Here is a 21,616-nt window from a genome sequence, read left to right as displayed (position 1 = left end):
CCTCTTTAAAATGGAGTTCCCATCGTGGCTCAGTGGAAATGAATCTGACTAGCATCTATGAGGACGCAGGTTTGATCCCTGGCCTCGCTCAGTGGGTTAAGAATCTGGCATTGCTATGGCTGTGGTGTAGGCCAGCAGCTACAGCTCCGATTTGACTGCTATCCTGGGAACCTCCATATGCCATGGATGCAGCCTTAAAAAAAAAAACAACAACAAAAAATACAAATAAAAGTAAACTAATATTGGAGTTCCTGCTGTGGCTCAGTGGGTTGAGGATTTGGTGTTGTCACTGCAGCAGCTCTGGTTTGATCCCTGGCCAGGTAACTCCCATATGCCAAGGGTGTGGCCAAAAAGAAAAGTAAATTAATATTAGTATTTCTGAATTCCCAGTGTGAAATTCATAGAGACTCATATATTGTACAGCACAGGGAATATAGCCAATATTTTATAATAACTTTAAATGGAATATAATCTATATAAATGCCAAATCATTGTTGTATACCTAAAACTAATATTGTAAATCGGTTACACTTCAATTTAAAAAAAAGAAATTCTAGAGTTCCCACAGTGGGTTAGGAATCCAAGAGGAGCAGTTCAGGTCATTGTGAAGGCAGGGGTTCAATGCTTCGCCTGGCACGTGCATTAAAGGATCTGTTGTTGCTTTGGCATGGGTTGTAGTAGATTGGATACCAGCCTGGGAACTTCCAAAAACTGTGGGTAGCTCCTATTGGATCCCTAACCTGGGAACTTCCATATGCTGCGTGTGTGGCCCTAAAAAGCAAATAAAATAAAGTAAAAGTAGTCCAATGTTTTCAGTTTACTTATTGATATGAAAATTTAAAAATTTAAGGGAGTTCCCATTTGTGGCTCAGCAGTAATGAACCCAAGTAATACCCATGAGGATGCAGGTTCAATCCCTGGCCTTGAGCAGTGGGTTAAGGATCCTGTGTTGCCATGAGCTGCAGTGCAGGTCACAGACATGACTCAGATCTAGTATTGCTGTGGCTGTGGTGTGGGCAGTCAGCTGCATCTCCCAGTCAACCCCTAGCCCAGGAACTTCCATACGTAGTGAGTGTGGCCCTTAAAAAAAAGAAGTAAAATAAAATGCCTCATAGCAGTTCTGTCATGGCTCAGCAGTAAACCAATCTGATGAGTATCCATGAGGTTGTGGGTTGGATCCCTGGCTTTGTTCAGTGGGTCAAGGATCCAGTGTTGCCGTGAGCTGTGGTGTAGGCCAGAGGCTACAGCTCCAATTCGACCCCTAGCCTGGAAGCCTCCATATGCCACCAGTGTGGCCCTCAAAAGACAAAAAGAAAAAAAAAGAAAAAGAAAACCTTATAAAAACAGGGTAATTGCAACCCCCCCCAACCGCATTATTTCATAATGATTGGTTCCTGGATTTGAACTTCAAGGGAGTTGATGACTTTTCTGAAAGATGTCCACTGTACTCCTTTTCTATCTTCCTTTTTTCTGGCTATTAATACATTAATTTTCTTTTATAATAAAACACTATTCAAGTTCTCCATGAAGATAAGCATTTACTTTTGTTATAGACCATCTTTTCAGCCCCAGCTGTTTTTTAAAAAATATTCTATCCCAAAAAAGAATTAAAAAAAAAATTTTAGGGCCACACCTGCGGCATATGGAAGTTCCCAGGCTAGGGGCCAAATTGAAGCCTCAGCTGCCCACCTTCACCACAGCCACAGCAATGTGGGATCCCAGCCACATCTGAGACCTATACTGCAGCCCATGGCAATGCCAGATCCCCAACCCACTTAGCAGGGCCAGGGACTGAACCTGAGTCCTCATGGATACTAGTTGGGCTTGTTACCTCTGAGCCACAAGGGAAACTCCCCAAAAAAGAATTTAAAAAATGCTTTTTGTGATACAGTTTTTTTCAAGTTTGGTTTAAACCCCCAATTATTTTTTATAAGGTGGGGAAGGGAAGGTTGATGAAAAATTCTAGCTGCTTCTCTGAGCTAAGACTAAACTGTAGGATTTGTTTTATTTTGTTTTACTTTAAAATGCTGAAGAATTTAGGGATATACATCACCTCCAAATAACAGAATATATGCCAATTTTCCATTCTGGCTTTGCCTTCCTACATAGTGAGTACTTAGACTTTTTTTGGAAATCATTAAACGATAAATTCTAGCACTTGATCTCTAGCTTGGGTGTGAAAGAGGGTAATTTGATGTCTTTAAATGATGGTTTAATTTCTCCAACAATGAAGGCAACATGGGATAAAGAGTAAGTTGCATTTGTATCAGTGTGGATTTTTTTATTTTTATTTTTGTCTTTTTAGGGTCTCACCTGAGGCATATGGAGGTTCCCAGACTAGGGGTCGAATTGGAGCTACAGCTGCTGGCCTACACCACAGCCACAGCAACGCCAGATCTGAGCCACGTCCTCAACCTATATGATAGCTCATGGCAACTGGATCCTTAACCCACTGAGTAAGGCCAGGGATCGAACCTGCAACCTCATGGTTCCTAGTCTGATTCATTTCCATTGCGCCAGGCTGGGAACTCCTGGTGTGGATTTTAATACTAACTTGATTTATGTTGGGTTAATTAAGTAATTTTCTGTGCCTTCAAGTCCTCTACTAAAAATTAGGTACGATGTGGAAGAACTACTCAGTTTTACTCTGTGTAAAGGGACAGCTAAAAAATAGTCAAACAGTAAGAAATTACAAACATGTATAATAACTCTGAACACAAAATGTAGGAACTATATGCTCTGGTCATGTCTTCCTTCCAGAGTGGCTCATAGTACACAACTGTAGCAAAATCAATAAATGTTGAATTAATGATATTATCTCAATTTGCAGCATTCTTACCTCAGTAGCCTTCTAATAGTATGATGATCTTTATAATGATCTTTAAGAGATGGTCTAAATTCTTTGTTATACTGAAATGTATCAAATTCGCTTTTAATAAGTAAAGCACTGGCTGGAATTTAGAAATCTTTTTCTACACAAATCCTTTGTTGTACCCTTTTTTTTGGGGGGGGGAAGGGTATTTTTTTGTAACAGGATTTGACCTGTAACTATTATTGAGAATTTTCTTAGAGGAGTTCAAAGCATTTTACAGGGATCATCTCATTTATCCCTCGAAAGTAAGGCAGAGGCATTATCTTCGCTATAGACTGAGAACACTAAAAGGCCAAGATAGGAGGGGGTTTTTGTTGTTGTTTTGCTAAGATCAAAAAGTAATTCTAGGGCAAAGCCAGATTCCGGTCTGACCTTGTTACATGATGCTTCTGTGGTGACATAATGCAATGTGGGTGCTTTCCTAGGTCTCTTCTTGGCTATGTTAAGTGAAGAATAATTTCCAGAGTTGATTTCTCATTAATTTTTGTTTCTGAAAATGGATATTAAGATGTAAATACAAAATAAAACCCTCAAATCCTTCCTATTAGGATTTGTGATACAGGATACATAGATAGGAATAGGCCTCTTCCTCCTCCACCTCCAAATCTTACCTACCTCCTCCAGTGCTGACCAAGAGAAAAATAATGTGGGCCACAAATGTATAATTTTGACTTTTCTAGTAGATACATTAAAATATACTTAGGCCAGGGACTTCCTGTCGTAGCTCAGTGGTTAACGAATCCGACTAAGAACCATGAGGTTGCAGGTTCGGTCCCTGGCCTTGCTCAGTGGGTTAAGGATCCAGTGTTGCCGTGAGCTGTGGTGTAGGTTGCAAACGCGGCTCCGATCCTCCATTGCTGTGGCTCTGGCGTTGGCCTGCGGCTACAGCTCCGGCGTAGGCCTGCGGCTACAGCTCCGATTAGACCCCTAGCCTGGGACCCTCCATACCCGTAGGAAGTGGCCCTAGAAAGGCAAAAAGACCAAAAAAAAAAAAAATATATATATATATATATACACACACACACACACACTTAGGCCAAAGTATCAAAAATCTTACCATTTCAACATGTAATTAATATAAAATTATTGAGATAGTTCACATTCTTATATAAGTCTTCAGATCTGGTGGGTTTTTCACACTTACAGGACACCTTGATTTGGACTAGTCACACTACAAATGTCCCAAAGCCCTTGTGTGACTTGAGGGGACCATCAAGGACAGCACATCTAGACTTAAGTAGATTTTTCTTAGCTCTCCCTTCAAATCGGTGCCTTGTGAATGGAATGGGTGGTGGGGGAAGAGCTCCTGGATGACCTTGGGGGAATCCACTTGCCTTTGGATTGGTGACTAATAGCTTTGCTTTACTGATACATAATTGGAGAGTTACGGACTCAGAATCTAGAGGACTGCTACCTCCTCCAAAACGTCTAAAATATCCGATCATTGCCAGGACCGAGGTTTACACCCCGCGTGAGAACCCGTGCTAAGGAACCTGCCAACTTCTTGGGGTGTAGTTCGTGCGGCCCTGGTACGTGGCCTGCGCGAAGGAGGCATCGGCCAAGGTAGAAGAGGGCTACTGGAGAGAGAAGGCCACCCAAGTGGATGCTTCTTGAGGGCAGGGTTTCAAACTGGCGACTTCTTGAAGGCAGAAGCTCCTCTTGCGGCCTCGGCCAGACCCTTGGCGGGCCTCACATGGTAGATCAACGCAGCAGTGCTTACACCGCACGCCCGGGCGGCCCAGGGCATGGGAGGAGAGCCGCTCCCTGGCCCGGGCCTTACCCCGAAGCCACTCCACGGCCGCGGGTGTGAGGGGCGGGCCCAGGCCTCGGCCCGCGCCGCCCCATGTGACCCGGTCCGGCATGGTGTCGCCTCCTCTCGGGGCGGCGGCGGCGCTGGCGGCGGCTCCGGCTTGGCTCCGCAGCGGGCCGGCCCCGCGGCCGCTCATGGGCAGCCAGGGCGGCTCGGGGCCCCCCGGGAACGGCGGGCCCGGCGAGGGCGAGAGCGGGGAAGCGAGGAAACTACAGGAAGGGAGAGCCGCGAGGGGGAAGCGAAGGAAGGGGAAGAGGAAGGGAAAAGCAGGAGCGGGGCAAGACGGAAGAAGAAGCGGGGCGGAAGGGAACCCGGAGCCACCACGGGCGAAGGCGGCTGCGGGGCTGGGGGCCGAGGCGGGAGCGAGGGCAGGCCTGGGAGAGGCGGGAGAGGGAGGCGGGAGCGTGCAGGAAGGAGCGAGAAGGATCGTCAGGGGAGAGGAGGGAAGCGCAGGGGCGGGGAAGGAAGCCGAAGGGAGAGATGATGGGAAGAAGGAAGAATGGAGGGTCAGGACTGGGCGGCGGGAGGAAGCCAGGCCGGCGAGAGCACAAGGACGAGGGGGTCAAGCTTGGGGGCACCTCGCGCGGACAGGGGCGGCCATGGCGGCAGAGGCGGCCGAGGAGGAGGCGGCGGCCCGGGAGCCCACGGGCCGCCCAGCCGCGGGGCCCGCGCTCTTGCGCCTGCCGGAGGAGCTGCTGCTGCTCATCTGTTCCTACCTGGACATGCAGGCCCTCGGCCGCCTGGCTCAGGTGTGCCGTTGGCTGCGGCGCTTCACCAGCTGCGACCTGCTCTGGCGCCGGATAGCCCGGGCCTCGCTCAACTCTGGCTTCACGCGGCTCGGCACCGACCTGTAAGCGCCCGCTTGTCCGCCCGCTCCCCGCCCCGGGCGGGCCCGCGTCCCGGGAAAGGGCGGGGCGCCGCGGCCTGGTGGACCTGGGGCCGTGTCGTACCCCGAATTTGCGAGGCCTACACCCGGCCTCCGCCAACCCCTCCCCAAGCACCCTTCTCCGCTTGCAGCACCCACCCGAGGACGCTTCCCAAGAGCGTCCCTCACTCAGCACCCTCCCCGTGGGCGGCTCCTCACAATTAGCCATCTTAAGCACTCTCTTAAGCTTTTAATTGTGTCCTTCAGCAGACGTTGACTGCCTGGGTTCCTCAGACCTAGAGGAGTCTGGCAGGTCCTCCTCCCATCCAGGTGTAGGACCCATGTTCACTATGTGGCCTATCAGAACATTTTTGTGGACTCTCCTCCTCACACTGTCTTTTAAGAGTTAAATTTCAGGGCTCCGATAAAATTGAATATGAAGAAAAGGGCTCAGATCCTAAAAGAAGGCCCTTAGTACAAGTGTCAACCATAGTTTATGACTTAATACAGGCAGAATGACACAAAAAAGGGTGCCTTTTATGTCAGGGGGTTCGATGAGGTCTCGACTGTATACAAAGGTATGGTATTGTGATTTGGCCTGTGCTTGACAGGATCTGAGACCTGTGAATGACAAACTTAACCACTTAAGCTGTTAAATAGGAAGGAGGAAAAATGTATGGAATTAGGGGAGTAAAAACTATCACACATTCCACCCAACTGCATCCAATTTGGGTTAAATAAAGGTAATTCTAATACAGTATAACAACATTAAAGTTGGTTGGAAACATAAAAGGCTATAATACCACCACCTCTAGACAACTATTCAGTTTTTAAAATTAATTTTCATTTGCACACTCCCCCCCTTAGTTGCTATCCTACTAATTCTAACAGAATAGGTACATAATAAATGTTTGTGGGCTGTACTATGATGAGATTAAAAACATTCCTGTAATTTTAGACTTCTTGTTGTATCCAGCTTTTTGCTGGATAACAAGGAAATGGATAATTTAATGAAATTTTTGGTATCAGCTTTATTGAGATATATCACATACTGTATAATACGTATGTCTTTTCAAATTAGTTCCTTAGGATAAAATCTCAAGATTGGCATTATTGGGTCAAAGCTTATGGTTTGTAATAAAGTGTTATACCAAGTTACAGGGACACGAGAAATGAACTATTAAATCAATTTCATGTAAGAAAAAAAATCTTTGTGGAGTTTCCCGTCATGGCTCTGTGGAAACGAATCTGACTAGTATCCATGAGGATGCAGGTTCGATCCCTGGCGTAGCTCATTGGGTTAAGGGTCTGGCATTGCAGTGAGCTGTGGTGTAGGTTGCAGACGTGGCTTGGATCTGGTGTTACTGTGGCTACCTATTTAAAAAAAAAAAAAACAAACTTTGCTGTCTTAGTGAACAAAGTTTGTTCATTTTATGTTTCTTTTACACCTGACCAGGATAAATATTTTCCCATGTGTTTGTTTCACCTGTGAGGTTGTCTTTTCCTAGTCTTTGCTTTTTTTTTTTTTTTTTTTGGTCTTTTGTCCTTTTAGGGCCAAACCCATGGCACATGGAGGTTCCCAGGCCAGGGGTCGAATAGGAGCTGTTGCTGCTGGCCACAGCCACAGCCACAGCCGTGCCAGATCCCAGCCGTGTCTGCAACCTACACGGCAACGCCAGATTCTTAACCCACTGAGCAAGGCCAGGGATCAAACCTGCAACCTCATGGTTCCTAGTCAGATTCATTTCTGCTGCGCCATGACGGGAACTCCCATGTCTTTGCTTATATATTATTGGGATCCTGATTTTACTCTTATAAAGGATTACAGTCCTTGCGGGTTGTGGATACTAGGCTCTAGTCTGTCATCTTAGATGCAAATATTTTCCCCAGTTCTTTTTACTTTACTATTTTTAGCCTATAGAAGTTTTACAGTTAAATATAATCAGAATCTGTGAGTTTTTATGTGAATTTTTAATCTTTTTCCTCTCAAAGCTGAGAAATTTGTGATTCTTCCACAGACCTGATAAATTTCTCTGATATTCTGCTGGCTTTGCTATAATTTGATTTTTAAAAATAGTTAACACTTTCATCAGTGTCCCTTTTGTTTTAGTATGAGGGTTGAATTCAACTTTCTTTTTTTCTTAACTACCTAGTTATCACTACACTTTTTGTTAAATAATTCTTGTCTTTCCCTTTAGAAAAACAAAAGTTTTTTTGTTTTAGAAAGCTTTGCCAAATATTACATTTCTATTTTTATTTGTATATATAGTCACACATGCATACCTATATTTATATGTATATATATTGGATCGTTCTCTCTATATATGTGTGTATATATATAGATACACTCCATTTTGTTCCACTGATGCCTTTTCTATTTTCCATTCTATTTTAAATATTGTTGTCTTTTCATAGAGTCTAATATCTGTTAGGATTAGATTATCCTTGTTGGATTTGCGTGTGACATCTTCACTCTCACTCAACCCTCCAGCAAAAAGTTCTGTGCCTTTCAAAAGTTTCTGTGGTTTCACTGTAAAGTCCTTACATATTTGTTGTTATACTTACCCTAAGTATTCCTAGATATGTTCTGCCTTTCGTTTTTATTGTGAATGCAATCTCTTTTTCAGTATGTTTTCCAGCTGGGTATTAATGATGTCCAGGATTGCTGCAATCTTTTGGAAGTTTTGAACTTGATCATTTTGTTTAACTTTTATTAATTCTAGTATGGTTTTGTTGTCAAGTATAATGCTTCTTTGGAATTTTAGTAGCATGCAAGTCTTGTTACCTTCATTTTGTAGGAGAAAATTTCTTTCAAAGAATGTGTCAGTTGACCTATAAGAGCAGTTGGCTAAAATGCCTGGAACCAAGCCAACCAAGGCAAAATTTGGCTCTCTCTTTCTTTATAGAGATTGAATTAACAAATGAAGGAATTTATGTTTATTTTTCTTTCCTTTTCAAATGCTCTAAAAGATAATGGGAATGAGTGTGAATTCTGTAAGCAATAATAGCAAAGCGAAAACATGTTTGTAGTTTAAAGTGCTTTGAGACTGTCAAGTGATTGACTTTATTATTTATTAGCCATGCATGGTTTGATTTCTTGCCTATGTCCTAGGATGTGGTAATCTCCGACCTTCTGGAGAAGTTGTTTCAGCACAGCTCTTGATAAAGAGCAGGGTCACTGCTTGTATTTTCTGAGTCGAGGGGAAAAGTTATGGGTGTTACAGCAGGTGGAGAGAATGTTTACCAGTGTGGTCTGTTTCTGGACAGCTGCAGAGACGTGATAAGCCACCAAGAGAGGTGATTGGCATCCCTGGAGGGAGGTGGTTTGTACCCCAGTCCTCGAGGCATCAGGGAACCTGGGCCCAAAGTTCAGTGAGAATCTGGCTGCTTGGATAGTGGCAAGGCTGTAGTTCATGTTTTAAACTAATTAACTGCACACTGGACAGTAGGATGAATTTTTATAAGTGGAACACAAAACTTCATTTTATCAGAAGCCACATAACCTCACTGCGCTGGAGTTTTATCATCTATAAAGAATGGGAATAATATATCTGGTCAAACGCGGCTTAAATGTAGTGATGTGTAAGTGACAGCATAGTGTTCAGCACATAGTAGGCACTCAATAAATTGTTGTAAAATAGAACTTTTTAATTGCTTGGCTTCTCCTCTAGCCAGTCTGTATATAGCAGAAGTAGAGATGGTTTGATTTGGAGATACTGCCTAAAGACAGGAGTTGGGAGAAAACACATACTCTCTCTGCGCTTAGTTTTTCTCACCTGTCCCGACTGTTTTTGAAAATGTGATAGCAGAACCTGTGGGCTTTAGGGTCTGCACTCCTTGCCCAAGAGCCTCTTGAATTCTCAGTAACACAAACTGCTAAGGTTTACTGACCTTCCGGCCCAGGGCAAGTCCCATTCAGTTTGGCTGTTACTAACTGATCATAGCTTTGTTGAGTAAGATGAACTGCTTTGGTTCCTTGTGATTTGTTAATGGTCTTATACTTGTGCTTGAAGGCATTTTGGCCACTTTAAAACCACAAACAAATAATTTGCTTCCTTTAGGCCTCCTGTCCAAATAGTACACTGGTAGGTATCCTGAGCGTCTTTTTTTTTTTTAACTGGACACAAAGACAGTTTGAGTCAGTCATCTGGTTTAAAATCAATTTTATTGAAAGTTTTATGAAGCCTGGGGGAATAGAAATATCTTTAATATAAAAATCAAGGAAATGTTTCATATAGCAATCTTTTAAGTTTTCCCTAAAGAGTAGGGGCAAAACTAAGCTAGTTTAGTCTTCAAAAACACAACAGTGAAATTTAACTCTATCACTTTATAATGTAGGCTAAATGCAAGAAGTTAGACAGTATGGTAGATGAAAGAGCTATCTGCAAATTTGAATACTGCAAATTAACAAGAGCAAGGATTGGAAGAAAAAGTATATCCATGTATGTAAGTCTATTAAAAAATGCTTTTGCAGTCTTAGATACTTTTGCCTGTCTTGATACTCTTCCTCCCAAATTAAGTCCTGTATGTTTTCAAACTTGTATTTTATTTTAAATATCCTTCGAGCATCACCCGGGTGCTCTCTTGCATTTGCCTGTGATAGATTTGCCTAGAATTAACAATAGGTGTTTAGGGAATAAGGCTCTGAGGTGTCTGCCCTGGCATGTACATTCATTCCTCAGTCAGGGGCTTGTGGGCTTGGAGCTCTTTGAGGCTAGGGGACTGGGGTATCTATTTCAGTGATGATTAACGTCCAGAGCGGTGAGATGGACACAGATAAGCAGAGTGTGTTTGTTTGTTTTAAAATGATTGCACCTAAGAGCATTTTTTTGGCCCAGAAAGCATAAAGTTTCCTAACTCTGAACAGAGAAGGCATTGCTGACTGGTTGCATTTAAGGCCTAAGTAGTGCTTTGCAGAAAATGATTAGCAACTTAGAGTAGTTTCAGCTTTCTCCTTCACCTTTCTGCCTTACCTAGGGAGCAGTCACTTACTTGTTCTCCGGTTCACTGAAAGGTTTCATATGTGGATATACTTATCTTCAGCTGTTTTGTAAAGGTCTTATATGTAATGTTTTTGTGAGTTCATAAAAGTGAGTTCAGTTTACATTTTTAAAATAAATAAAACAATACACCTGTAGAAGCAGGACATGGTCTAGCAGTCAGTACCTCCAAATGCAAAGTGGGGAATGAAAGAGGCCTTTTCCTCGAAGACTGTGAGAATATAGAAGCTGCTTATATTCTTTCCAGTCTTGTAAAACCTGAATAGTAGGGATGAATTTCCTAGCTTTCAAGGCAGACTCATGGAGAAACCCAAAGGCCTCACAGTCTACAAGATAAGCAATTCATACTGAAATTGAAATCCCTAAAAATATTTCAGTACTCTCAATTTTCTTTCAGTTTTCTATGTCTGGCCCCTTCACCTTAGGTAGATTGTGCTTGAGCCATTTTAAATCAAACTGGCAAGTGAGGTTACTGATGAAGCATACATATTTAAAAAAATTTTTTTGGACGGAGTTCCTGTTGTGGCTCAGTGGGTTACGAACCCGACTAGTATCCATGCACATGCAGGTTTGATCCCTGGCCTTGCTCAGTGGGTTAAGGATCTGGTGTTGCTGCAAGCTGTGGGATGGGTTGCAGATGTAGTTTGGATCCCGTGTGGCTGGGGCCGAGGCTGGGGCCTGCAGCTACAGCTGTGATTTGACACCTAGGCTGGGAACTTCTCTATGCCACAAGTGTGGCCCTAAAAAGCAAAAAAAAAAAAAAAAAATTTTTTTTTGAGTGTTTGACATAGGAAAGAATTATTTTATTGTGACAGCATTAACTCTGGGTCAACTGTGGTATTGGAGTAGTTTCTGGTCCTGACTCATAACCATGAAACAGAGAATTTCAAGTAGACTCCGCTTGAGACCAGCTTCCAATAAATTTTGAAAATTTAAGTTGAGACCAACTGTTTGAAAAAATGAGAAAATTGTGTTTTGAATTGTCAGTGAAAATTGACATGCACCCCACTTTGATCTACAGAAACAGATTTTTGATAAACTCTAGAATTTATTTCAGGTGTGTCAACTATCAGATGAGGCTGAGAATCCAAAGATTTGGTTTATTCTCGGGGAATGTCCTTCTTGCCCCACAGTCTTGCTCACATTTGAATAGGATTCAAATGGAACTCCAGGTGTAATCAGTAGATCAAGATGGTTGCGCTAATTAAGAATATGTTTATGAATCTTGAATCATGTAAAGTCTTGAACTGTATCTCAAACTGAGCATGATACTATCTGGAGAAAGAGTGTTCTCTTGTTAGAGGTTTGGCTGCCTTGTCTTAGCTTTGAGTTTGTTCTTCATTATATCCAAATTGTCCGCATTACCCTCCCTGGAGGTCTGGGCCACCCAATGGGCCCCTATGCCTGCCCCTCTTTAGCCCACAATTAATTGCCAGTACATTCTTTCTTCTTCTCCTTCTTTTTTTGGTATTTGACATAAGCTCAAATTGCTGAGAAAGGTGACAACTGTGAAATGAAGACAGGGCTTGGAGACACCTTAAAAAATACGTGCAAAGGCCACTAAATGACAAGAGCAGACTGCCAGCCTCTCTCAAAACATCACCATGCCTGTTGACTTTCCATTCCTTGTTCGCAGCACAAAATTGGAGGTCAAAGAATCATAGGAGCTAGAGATGGAAAAGACATTTGGGGTCAGCCAGTTCATGCCTCCGCCTTCTCCTGCCCCTGATTCCAAATCATTCCTTACATTATATTTTCTCCCCCAGCTCTTGTACAGTTTTCACGGTCTTCACTCAACCCCGGCTGTCACCTTTGGGGAATGATGCTGGAGGCTCTGTCCAGTTTCTCCTCTGCAAAGAGAGATATTGCCTGTGCCCTTAGTTGACATTCGTGAACTTCTTTGTTGGTGGTCTCCGATGAGAGGCTGAAGGCTAACGGGAAGTCTCTCTGCTGCCTGGCGATGGGGCTTTTCTAGACAGAATGAAAGAGCGTTTAGTGTATGACGATGTTGGGAAGGGAAGAAGGGCTGGGGTTCTATGCAGTCATTGCTGAATTTCGTTTCTAGACTTTTGTGTAGGAAGGCCCTTGACCCGAATATGTGTGCACGTGCATGCACGCATGCATAAGAAATCTGGCATGGCGGGGGGTGGACACAGATAGGGAAATTACACTATATAGGAGTTTGATAAGAGCTCTAACTTGGAAATTGATGGGTTAAACCAACAAAAAATGCTAGTCCTGTGAAGTAGCAGATGTTTGTTTTAAGAAATGCGTGTTATGGAGTTCCTGCCATGGCTCAGTGATTAACGAATCCAACTAGGAACCATGGGGTTGTGGGTTCGATCCCTGGCCTCCCTCAGTGGGTTGAGGATCTAGTGTTGCCAAGAGCAGTGGTGTAGGTCGCGGACGAGGCTCGGATCCTGCATCGCTGTGGCCCTGGCGTAGGCTGGTGCCTACAGCTCCGATTGGACCCCTGGCCTGGGAATTTCCATGTGCCATGGAAAGGACAGGGGGAAAAAAAAAAAAGAAAGAAATTCATGTTAGGGCAGAAATAGAGTTTCAACTTAGAGTCAAGTTGAGAAGAACAGATGGGCTGGAGGGAATATTTTGGACTAGGGGACCCTGATGCTTTTGGGGTCTCCCCTTTAAGAAAGTAGAAAAAAGAGCCGTCTTATGTTTACTGCATGGTTTGGCAGGGGGAATGGTCATTTTTAGAGGCAGCTTTGGAAGGTTACCCCCAGGTCCCCCTCTTGTTCCAGCAGCTGTTGGGAACAGTCTGAAGGGGGTATTATATTTCTTCTGGTAACTCTGCCAAGAATGAGAGGAAATCCACAATCTGTGGGCTTTTTTTGGGGGGTGGGGATGGGGTGGCAGGTGATGGGACAGGGAAATTAAATTGTTTTATGGTAAATATGTTGAGATACTTTTCCTGGAAAGCTGTTTCACTGAAAGGAATGATATTTTCCCTGCTCACTAGCTCTGTAATGGGTCCTTTCTCTGTAGAGAAAGGGAAATCGTCTTCTTCCAGTACTTCTTTTTCTTTCTTCCATGTAGATCCAGCTTTGACCTCCCAGTTTCTTTGAATTTACTTTAGAAAGTCACATTTGAAAAAGTGAGTCAAGATTCAGATACAGGTGTTGTGTGTGCGTAAGAGAGGCCTCCCTCAGAGTTCCCAATGTGGCTCAGTGGTTAATGAATCCGACTAGGAACCATGAGGTTGTGGGTTCAATCCCTGGCCTTGCTGAGTGGGTTAAGGATCCGGCGTTGCTGTGAACTGTGGTGTAGGTCGCAGATGCGGCTCGGATCCCGAGTTGCTGTGGCTTTGGCGTAGGCCGTCAGCTACAGCTCCAATTCGACCCCTAGCCTGGGAAGCTCCATATGCCACGGTAGCGGCCTAAGAAATGGCAAAAAAAAAAAAAAAAAAAGAGAGAGAGAGAGAGAGAGAAAGAATGGCCTCCCTCCAGAAGCAAGTTCCTAAAAGAGAACCTCTCATTCATCCTTTATCTTGGCTGCAGTTTGACTTTATCATAATGGCCTAGAAACTGGACATATAAAAACTTCCTGGGTGGCGTCTGGTTCATGTTTGCTTCATCTCTTCATCCAGGCTGGAAAGACACCAGGTTTTTGAAGCCTGGTCACTTGGGCTGAGAAGCTGTTTTGGTGATGAATATGGAACACAGTTGTAAGATTAAAAACAATAAAAAACAACTCCAAGAAGCAGGGCAGCATAATTTTTCCTCATATTTCAGAGGGGGAGCCCAGGGAAAAGTCATTTTGAAGAGATGAGAACAAAGTCCACTTCTGAGTCTGTCCTAATGCCTAATTCATGACTTGGAACATGGCCTCTTCACAAAAAATAGCGGCATCTTTCTTGCTGCTGTTTAGTTGCAGAAAGTGCTAGATGAGTCTTTCTGAACATCGTACTGTGGGATTCTTGGAAAACTGATTCGGTGACTAAATGAGTGTGGGAAATGCTGTGTCCCTCATCCCCTGTCTAAAGGATTCATGATGACCACTGGTATAGTGAAGGCTCTGAGAAGTCCTGTGCTAGGGAGACCTGCTTAATTTTGTTTCAGCCAGCATTGTCCAAAATGTTTTGACCCTAAAATTCTTCTGTCTCCTGCTTAATAATTCTTAACATCTGACAAAATACATACACTGGTCAAGTGCCCTGCAAATACAAAGCCTGACCGATAGCAGGAGGAAATGATTGTGAATGCAGTCCTAAAGCCTAAGCTCACATAGTGTCAGGGTTTATGCCTAGTGCCTTGAAAACTGCTTTGGACAGCTGTGACACGTGGGTGCCACGTTAAGATGTTTCATCTGCTTAGATTCCTTCCCCTGAACCTCTCTAGCATAAGAATTTGGAGGCCTTGGTTGACTTCCTGAAGATGTGGTGTATTGTACATTTTTAGGAATGGCCTTTGGAGCTTGAAGTTAGTGTGTCTAAAGCTCCTGAAAATCTGTAGATAGTGTTGAAAGTGTGACTTGCTACAAGGAGAACTGTACTTTTGAGAACTTGCTTAAGCAGTTCCTAAGCAGTATCTATTACAGTACTTATTATGCTAGAACCAAGGTTCTTACCTTTTATGTCTAGAACATATTTTCATATGACGTTAGAATTTTTGATAGTACATTAAAGGATTAAAAGATGAATGTCTTTTTCTTTAAAACAGTTTTCAGAAAGTTGAAAAACCTGTCCATTTGCTTGTTTACTGATTGGCATGTTACTGTTGGAGTAGAACTGTTTACTGCCCTGATCTCATTCTCTTACATCCTTTGAGGTGAAGTTCATTTATGTTCCTCTGAATATGTCGTCTTTCTCTTTTTTGCAGCAAATTGTGTCATGAGCCATATTGTGGCTCAGTGGTTTGTCTGAAAGATATCTTCATAAAAATGTGGATCTTCAGTTAAACAAAAGAAAATCCATAAATTATTTAAAATTTTATGGTACACTTATTCAGGGTTCCTTGTATACCACTGCTCTGTAGCATGCTGGTTGAGATCCACTTTGAGAAGTACTCAGAGTTTTAAGACTTGATTCTGTGCAGAGTTCCCATCGTGGCTCAGTAGAAATGAATCTGACCAGTATCCATGAGGACGCAGGTTCAATCCTTGGCCTTGCTTCGTGGGTTAAGGATTCAGCATTGCCATTAGCTGTGGTGTAAGTTGCAGACACAGCTCGGATCTGGTGTTGCTATGGCTGTGGTATAGGCTGGCAGCTGCAGTTCTGATTTACTCCCTAGCCTGGGAACCTCCATATGCTGCGGGTGTGGCCCTAAAAAGACTGAAGAAAAAAAAAAAAGACTTGATTCTGTGGACTTTATGACTGTATTGGACAACATAGCCATGAAAGGCTAACAATGCCTAGGTTTATGATAGATTCAGTCTAAGGATTCACATGAGTGGAAGAAGCATGTTTGGAGGAGTCAGTGAAGTAGAGGCTTAACCTGGATTTTGAAGAATGAATTGAACTAGTGAATTTGACTAGTGTCCGGAAGAGGGAAGCAAGCATTTGTCAGGGACAAGGGTAGGCTGGTTCTGTCAGTATAGGGGAAGGTATGGGGATAGGAATGAATGTAGAAGAGAGGAGCTTGGCTGGAGTTCAGTTGCAGAGTGTGGAACCAAGGGAGGTGAGGTTGAATGAGTGAGGGGAGCTGACGATTAGAGGCCTTTCCAGGGAGAAGCAGGACTGCTCCGTGTTCTCCTTGTGCATGGTACTGTCCCCATGCTGGGCATGTTCCCTGCAGTCTCACTTCACCTTGGGTGCTGAGGCTGTTCCCTCTTCCCTGGCCAGAAGGGTAAGCAGTTTAACACAATATATGATTTTTCATTGATTTATTTTGAATATTAATTCTAGACCTCTGCTGCTGAGGCCATCAGAGGATTTAGTCTAACACAAATCAAGCCTACAAATGAAGAGTTAGAAGCTTCTTGTCTTGGGCTGTTTAAATATTTGTACATACATTAAAGCCAAATTCCTAGTAATGGTAGCAGAGCCGTTTAGTACAGGCAATATGGGGGAAATCTGCTTTCTGGAGAGCAAGGTCAAAAAAAAAAAAAAAAATTCAGACAGTGTTAAGTTAAAATGCCAAGCTCCCAAGCATCCTTTTGCATAGGCCTGTCCTCCCCCCCACCCCCCTTAGCGCAGTTCCCCGTTAGATGGCTTTGTTCTCCACTTTGGGACAGATACCCTCCTTCCCTGAATTCCCAAGGCAGCAGGAAGTTATGCTTAAGGAAATCATGTCAGTCATGCAGATAGGCAGCATCTGTGGCAGCAAGGGGAGTCACACTTCAAGATGGGCAGAGAGGGAGATTGATCTGTGATCCAGGAGCCTTCTGATCTAAGAGGGTGCAGGTACAAGACCTTTCTGATAGACCTACACTTCCCCTCCTTCATCCCCCAGCAAGTCTTCTTCACAGTGGGTTTATTTATGGGCTTTTGGTTTTGGGTGTGAGCAAGGAGCGGTGAAATGAAAGAGGACTCTAGATTAACTGCCTAGATTAATTTCTGTCCTTTTGGACTCGCTATTGCCAAGATTTTAAGGGGCCTGATAGCTTACCATGGGGGCATGTTGTGTTGTTTTTGTTTAAAATAGGTCATGCACCCAGGAATGCAGTCAAACTATAATGGTGACTAAGTGCCGGAAAGCTGAGAGGGAGGGGGCCCAAGTGGAAAAATGAGCCTGAGGCAAGAGAAAGAGGGCTGGGAAAATGGAAGTTCCACCAGGCCCACAGGCCAAGTTAGATATTCCTCCATGCATTAACAGCTGTGTCAGAGGTTGATTTACAGGGCACTAATCATTTTGGGGGGAGCACCCCCACTTTATACCAGTAACTGTCGAAGGAACAGCCAAGCAGAGAGCATTTCTAGGGTGGGAGCGAGAGTCCTTATTGAATTCCCAGGGCACCTGCGCCTGTGTGTTCAGGCACTTTGGATGCCTTGTGCTACCAGTGCCCTTTAACTAGACTGTGACAGGTCCCCACACGGAGGGAGGGATGCTATTTTCAGAGAAAGGAGGTTTTTTTTATTCCTTCTCATTTTCCAAGTGCTGAAGCCCATAATAATACAGATATGATTTAGCCACCACCTAGGGAACTAACCATCAAAAAGAACTGAACAAACAAAAGGAATAAAAAAGCAGAGTTGATAAGCTGCTTTTAACAAAGTGGTGATATTTCTCCAGTGAAAGCCAAGTGGAATATTTTTTAAAAGTTGAAATTTGATTTGAAGGACCAGAGCCACGTATTTCGATTTTGATGGTTGTGGGAGAAGACGCCTGCACCTGCTGCTTAGTGGCAGCTTCTAAAGTTCAACTTTGAAAGTTTCTTGCTTCTGTGATCAGGCCCTCAGGGCAGTGCTTTGACCCTTAGTAAAGTGTCACCAAATGGCAGTTAAGTGACCGGGAGATGAGAGAAGTATTGTCCTTATCCCAGTTCAGGAAATATATTGATTCTTTCCCTCTTGTTTCCTTCCTGCTATGACACAGAATATTCAATTTTTGGCTCTACCTCCACTTACTAAATTAGACCTAACTCAGGAGGAGAGGTTAACTATGAACAAACTCCTCTTTTATACCTGGGAGGGATCCAGAGATAAGATTTAAGAGCAAGTCTAATATTTTTTACTGAGAGTGTAATTCTTTTGGTTCATCCTGTTGACTATCTTTCATGGTCCTCAGTTCTCTATCCTTCTAGTAGTATAGGTTGCTCTCTAGAAATGTGAAACGGGGAGTTCCTGTGGTGGCTCAGTGGTAATAAACCCAACCAGTATCCATGAGGATGTGGGTTCGATCCCTGGCCTCATTCAGTGGGTTAAGTATCTGGCATTGCCGTGAGCTGCAGTGCAGATTGCAGACACGGCTCCGATCCCACTTTGCTGTGGCTGTGGTGTAGCCCAGCAGCTGCAGTTCCAATTCAGCCTCTAGTCTGGGAACTTCCATATGCCACAAATGCAGCCTTAAAAAAAGAAAAAAAAAAAAAGTGTGAAACCAGGGCCACAGTGGAAGTGTTCAGTAATATATTTTAACTTTAACTTCTAGGCACCTAAATCCCAATTATCCTGAAAGAGGGCTAATGTTTGACATTAGAAGGACAGAGTTATAATTAAATAAGTTAGAAGAAAAATAATTATTAGAGTAGCTTTAGTGATGTTACCATTCACCAATATAAACTATTTCTATATTTATGTATAAAATAATTGAACTTTTTTTGAGTTGTGACTTATCCTGTATTTTGTTTCAGTTGTTTTAAAACACCACAATTGTGTGAAATACTATCCTTATTTCATAGGTGCAGAAATGGATAGTTATAGTTAGAGAAGTTGTAACCAGAGTTGTATAATTAGTAAGGTACAGGAGTGGGGTTCAGATCCCAGTTTCTTTCTTTTTTTTTTTAATTATTTATTATTATTTTTTCCCACTGTACAGCAAGGGGGTCAGGTTATCCTTACATGTATACATTACAATTACATTTTCCCCCCAGCCTTTCTTCTGTTGCAACATGAGTATCTAGACAAAGTTCTCAATGCTATTCAGCAGGATCTCCTTGTAAATCTATTCTAAGTTGTGTCTGATAAGCCCAAACTCTCGATCCCTCCCACTCCAGTTTCTTACATCTGCATTCTGTGCTTTCCCCACAACTTCATTTAATGTACTGCCTATATGAAAGTAAATTAAGAGTTCCTATTGTGGCTCAGTGGTAATGAACCCGACTAGTATCCATTGAGGGTGCAGGTTCAATCCCTGGCTCTGCACAGTGGGTTAAGCATCCGGTGTTGCCATGAGCTCTGGTGTAGGTCCCAGATGTCGCTTGGATCTGGTGTGGCTGTGGCTGTGGCATAGCCCAGCAGCTGCAGTTCTCATTCGACCCCTACCCTCGGAACTTTCATATGCTGCAGATATGGCCCTAAAAAATGAAAAAGAAAAGAAAAGAAAAAAGTAGGAATTTCCATCGTGGCGCAGTGGTTAACAAATCTGACTAGGAACCATGAGGTTGTGGGTTCGGTCCCTGCCCTTGCTCAGTGGGTTAATGATCCGGCGTTGCCGTGAGCTGTGGTGTAGGTTGCAGATGCGGCTTGGATCCCGCATTGCTGTGGCTGTGGTGTAGGCAGGCAGCTACAGCTCCAATTCAACCCCTAGCCTGGGAACCTCCATATGCCACGGGAGCGGCCCAAGAAATAGCAAAAAAAAAAAAAAAAAAAAAAAAAGAAAAGAAAAAGTAAATTAAAAAGTTAAAGGTAAGTAAAAAGGCCAAACTATCAACAATCATGTGATATGTATAAAAAATACTCACTTCCTAAAACTCCATCTATTTACCTCTTTTGACCTGTTATTTAAGGAAACATAGTTTTATGTGGAATCTCCTCACCTTTACCTTTATAAATTTGACTTCATTTTCAAATTACCATCGCTTGTTATGGTAATTTCCAAAATGTTTTGCAGTGCTCACATTTGTCATTTCTAGTAGCAATGTGTTAGTATACTTTCCCCACTGACAGACAGTGGGCTACCTCCAGATTTTAGCTCTAATATATAGCTGCAACTATAAATATCTCTGTAACGTATATTTTTCTTTTGAATTATTTCTCTGTGATGTAGTATTGGGAATACTGGGTCAGAAGCTATCATTTAACAACTTTTCTAGACAGAATTCCTTTTCGAAAGGCGTGCTAACAGTAATATATAAACAAACTCAAACCCTTTTATCAAACCAAAGCTAGGATGTGGTTTTTTCACTTAGTAGCTATGAGGTGATACTTTGTTTTAATGTGCAAGTTTGTAAATTATTATTTTTTCAGGCTGTTTCCCCAGTGTTTATGATGTGCTGTGTGACTGTTCTTGTCTGTTCTTGGATAAGGTATTGGAGACAGGGTGTTATCCTGATAGAGTTTTTGCAGTCCCCTAAAACTTTGTATCTATAGCATCAATAGTTGAATTTCCCCTACTCTGTTGCTTTCACTTTAATATCTTTTTTTATGCAGTATTTAAAATTTAAATACTTTTAAACCCTCCAATTAAAAACCTATTTTCGGGAGCTCCCTGTGGTGCTTTGGGTTAAGGACCCAGCATTGCCACAGCTCTGGCACAGGTTGCAGCTGTGGCGAGGGTTTGATCTCTGGCCTGGGAACTTCCACATGCTGTAGGCATGGCCAAAAAAAAAAAAAAAGTCTGGACAAAATACTATAAATTAAATGAAAAGAAAATAATAAATTAGAAAAAAATTGACGTCATAGAATATATAAAGAGCCTTTTACCAGACACACAAGAAAAAAAACCCCGTGAACCCAATAGGACGAGGGACAAAGGTCACGAATGAGCATTTCATGGAAGAAATGAGTCTCAAACATGACCAGATATTCAGTCTTACCCATAATTAGGAAAAATATGTGTTTGAACAACAGGAGGAATCCTTTTTTACTTCTTAGATGGCAAAGATAAAAAGAAATTAACAAACGTCAAGGTCATGAAAAGGAAAGACCAAGAAACTGCTGTAGACCAGAGGAGACTATGGAGGCGTGGTTACTAGATACAGTGTGGGTGCTAGGTGGGATCCAGGGACAGAAGAAGACTTAGTGGAGAGGCTGATGAACTCTGGAGTTTGGTTGATGGTAATGTACCAATGTTAATTTCTTAGTTTTGACAAATATGCCATGATTATGTAGGATGTTAACATTAAGGGAAGCTGGGTGAATGATATATGGGAATTCGCTGTACAATGTTTGCAGATTTTCTGGAAATCTAAAATTATTCCAAAATTTTTAAAAACATCTATTTTTATTTTTTATTACTCCATGAATTTATTACATTTATAGTCTTACAATGATGAAAAAAATGTCTGTTTTTAAAAAGAAGAAAATAATGGCTCTTCAGAAATAAACACCCTAATATAATTTTGGAAGTTTAAGTTGGTCTAACCAACAATGATAATTTGAATGTGTCTGTCAAAATAAAAAATACATAATTTCCTCTGATCTATTCTTTTTTTTTTGTCTTTTTTTGCTATTTCTTGGGCTGCTCCTGCGGCTTATGGAGGTTCCCAGGCTAGGAGTCGAATTGGAGCTGTAGCCA

At 42.6% G+C, this 21,616-nt stretch overlaps 1 protein-coding gene across 2 annotated transcripts in view; it reads left to right on the top strand.

The window, feature by feature from the left end:
- The first annotated feature begins 4,759 nt into the window (after nt 1–4,759).
- FBXW4 (F-box and WD repeat domain containing 4) overlaps nt 4,760–21,616 on the top strand; it is a 102,221-nt gene continuing 85,364 nt past the window's right edge. The window contains exon 1 of one of the 2 annotated variants that reach the window (XM_047760415.1): nt 4,760–5,532. In XM_047760415.1, the coding sequence (XP_047616371.1) occupies nt 4,817–5,532 (716 nt within the window). In that variant the 5' untranslated portion in view covers nt 4,760–4,816. The remainder of the gene's footprint in view (nt 5,533–21,616) is intronic. The other variant, XM_047760414.1, reaches the window with a different exon arrangement.

This window comes from Phacochoerus africanus, chromosome 15 (assembly GCF_016906955.1).
Source record: "Phacochoerus africanus isolate WHEZ1 chromosome 15, ROS_Pafr_v1, whole genome shotgun sequence".
Classification (NCBI taxonomy): Eukaryota; Metazoa; Chordata; class Mammalia; order Artiodactyla; family Suidae; genus Phacochoerus; species Phacochoerus africanus.
This window is presented reverse-complemented; position numbering and strand designations above follow the sequence as displayed.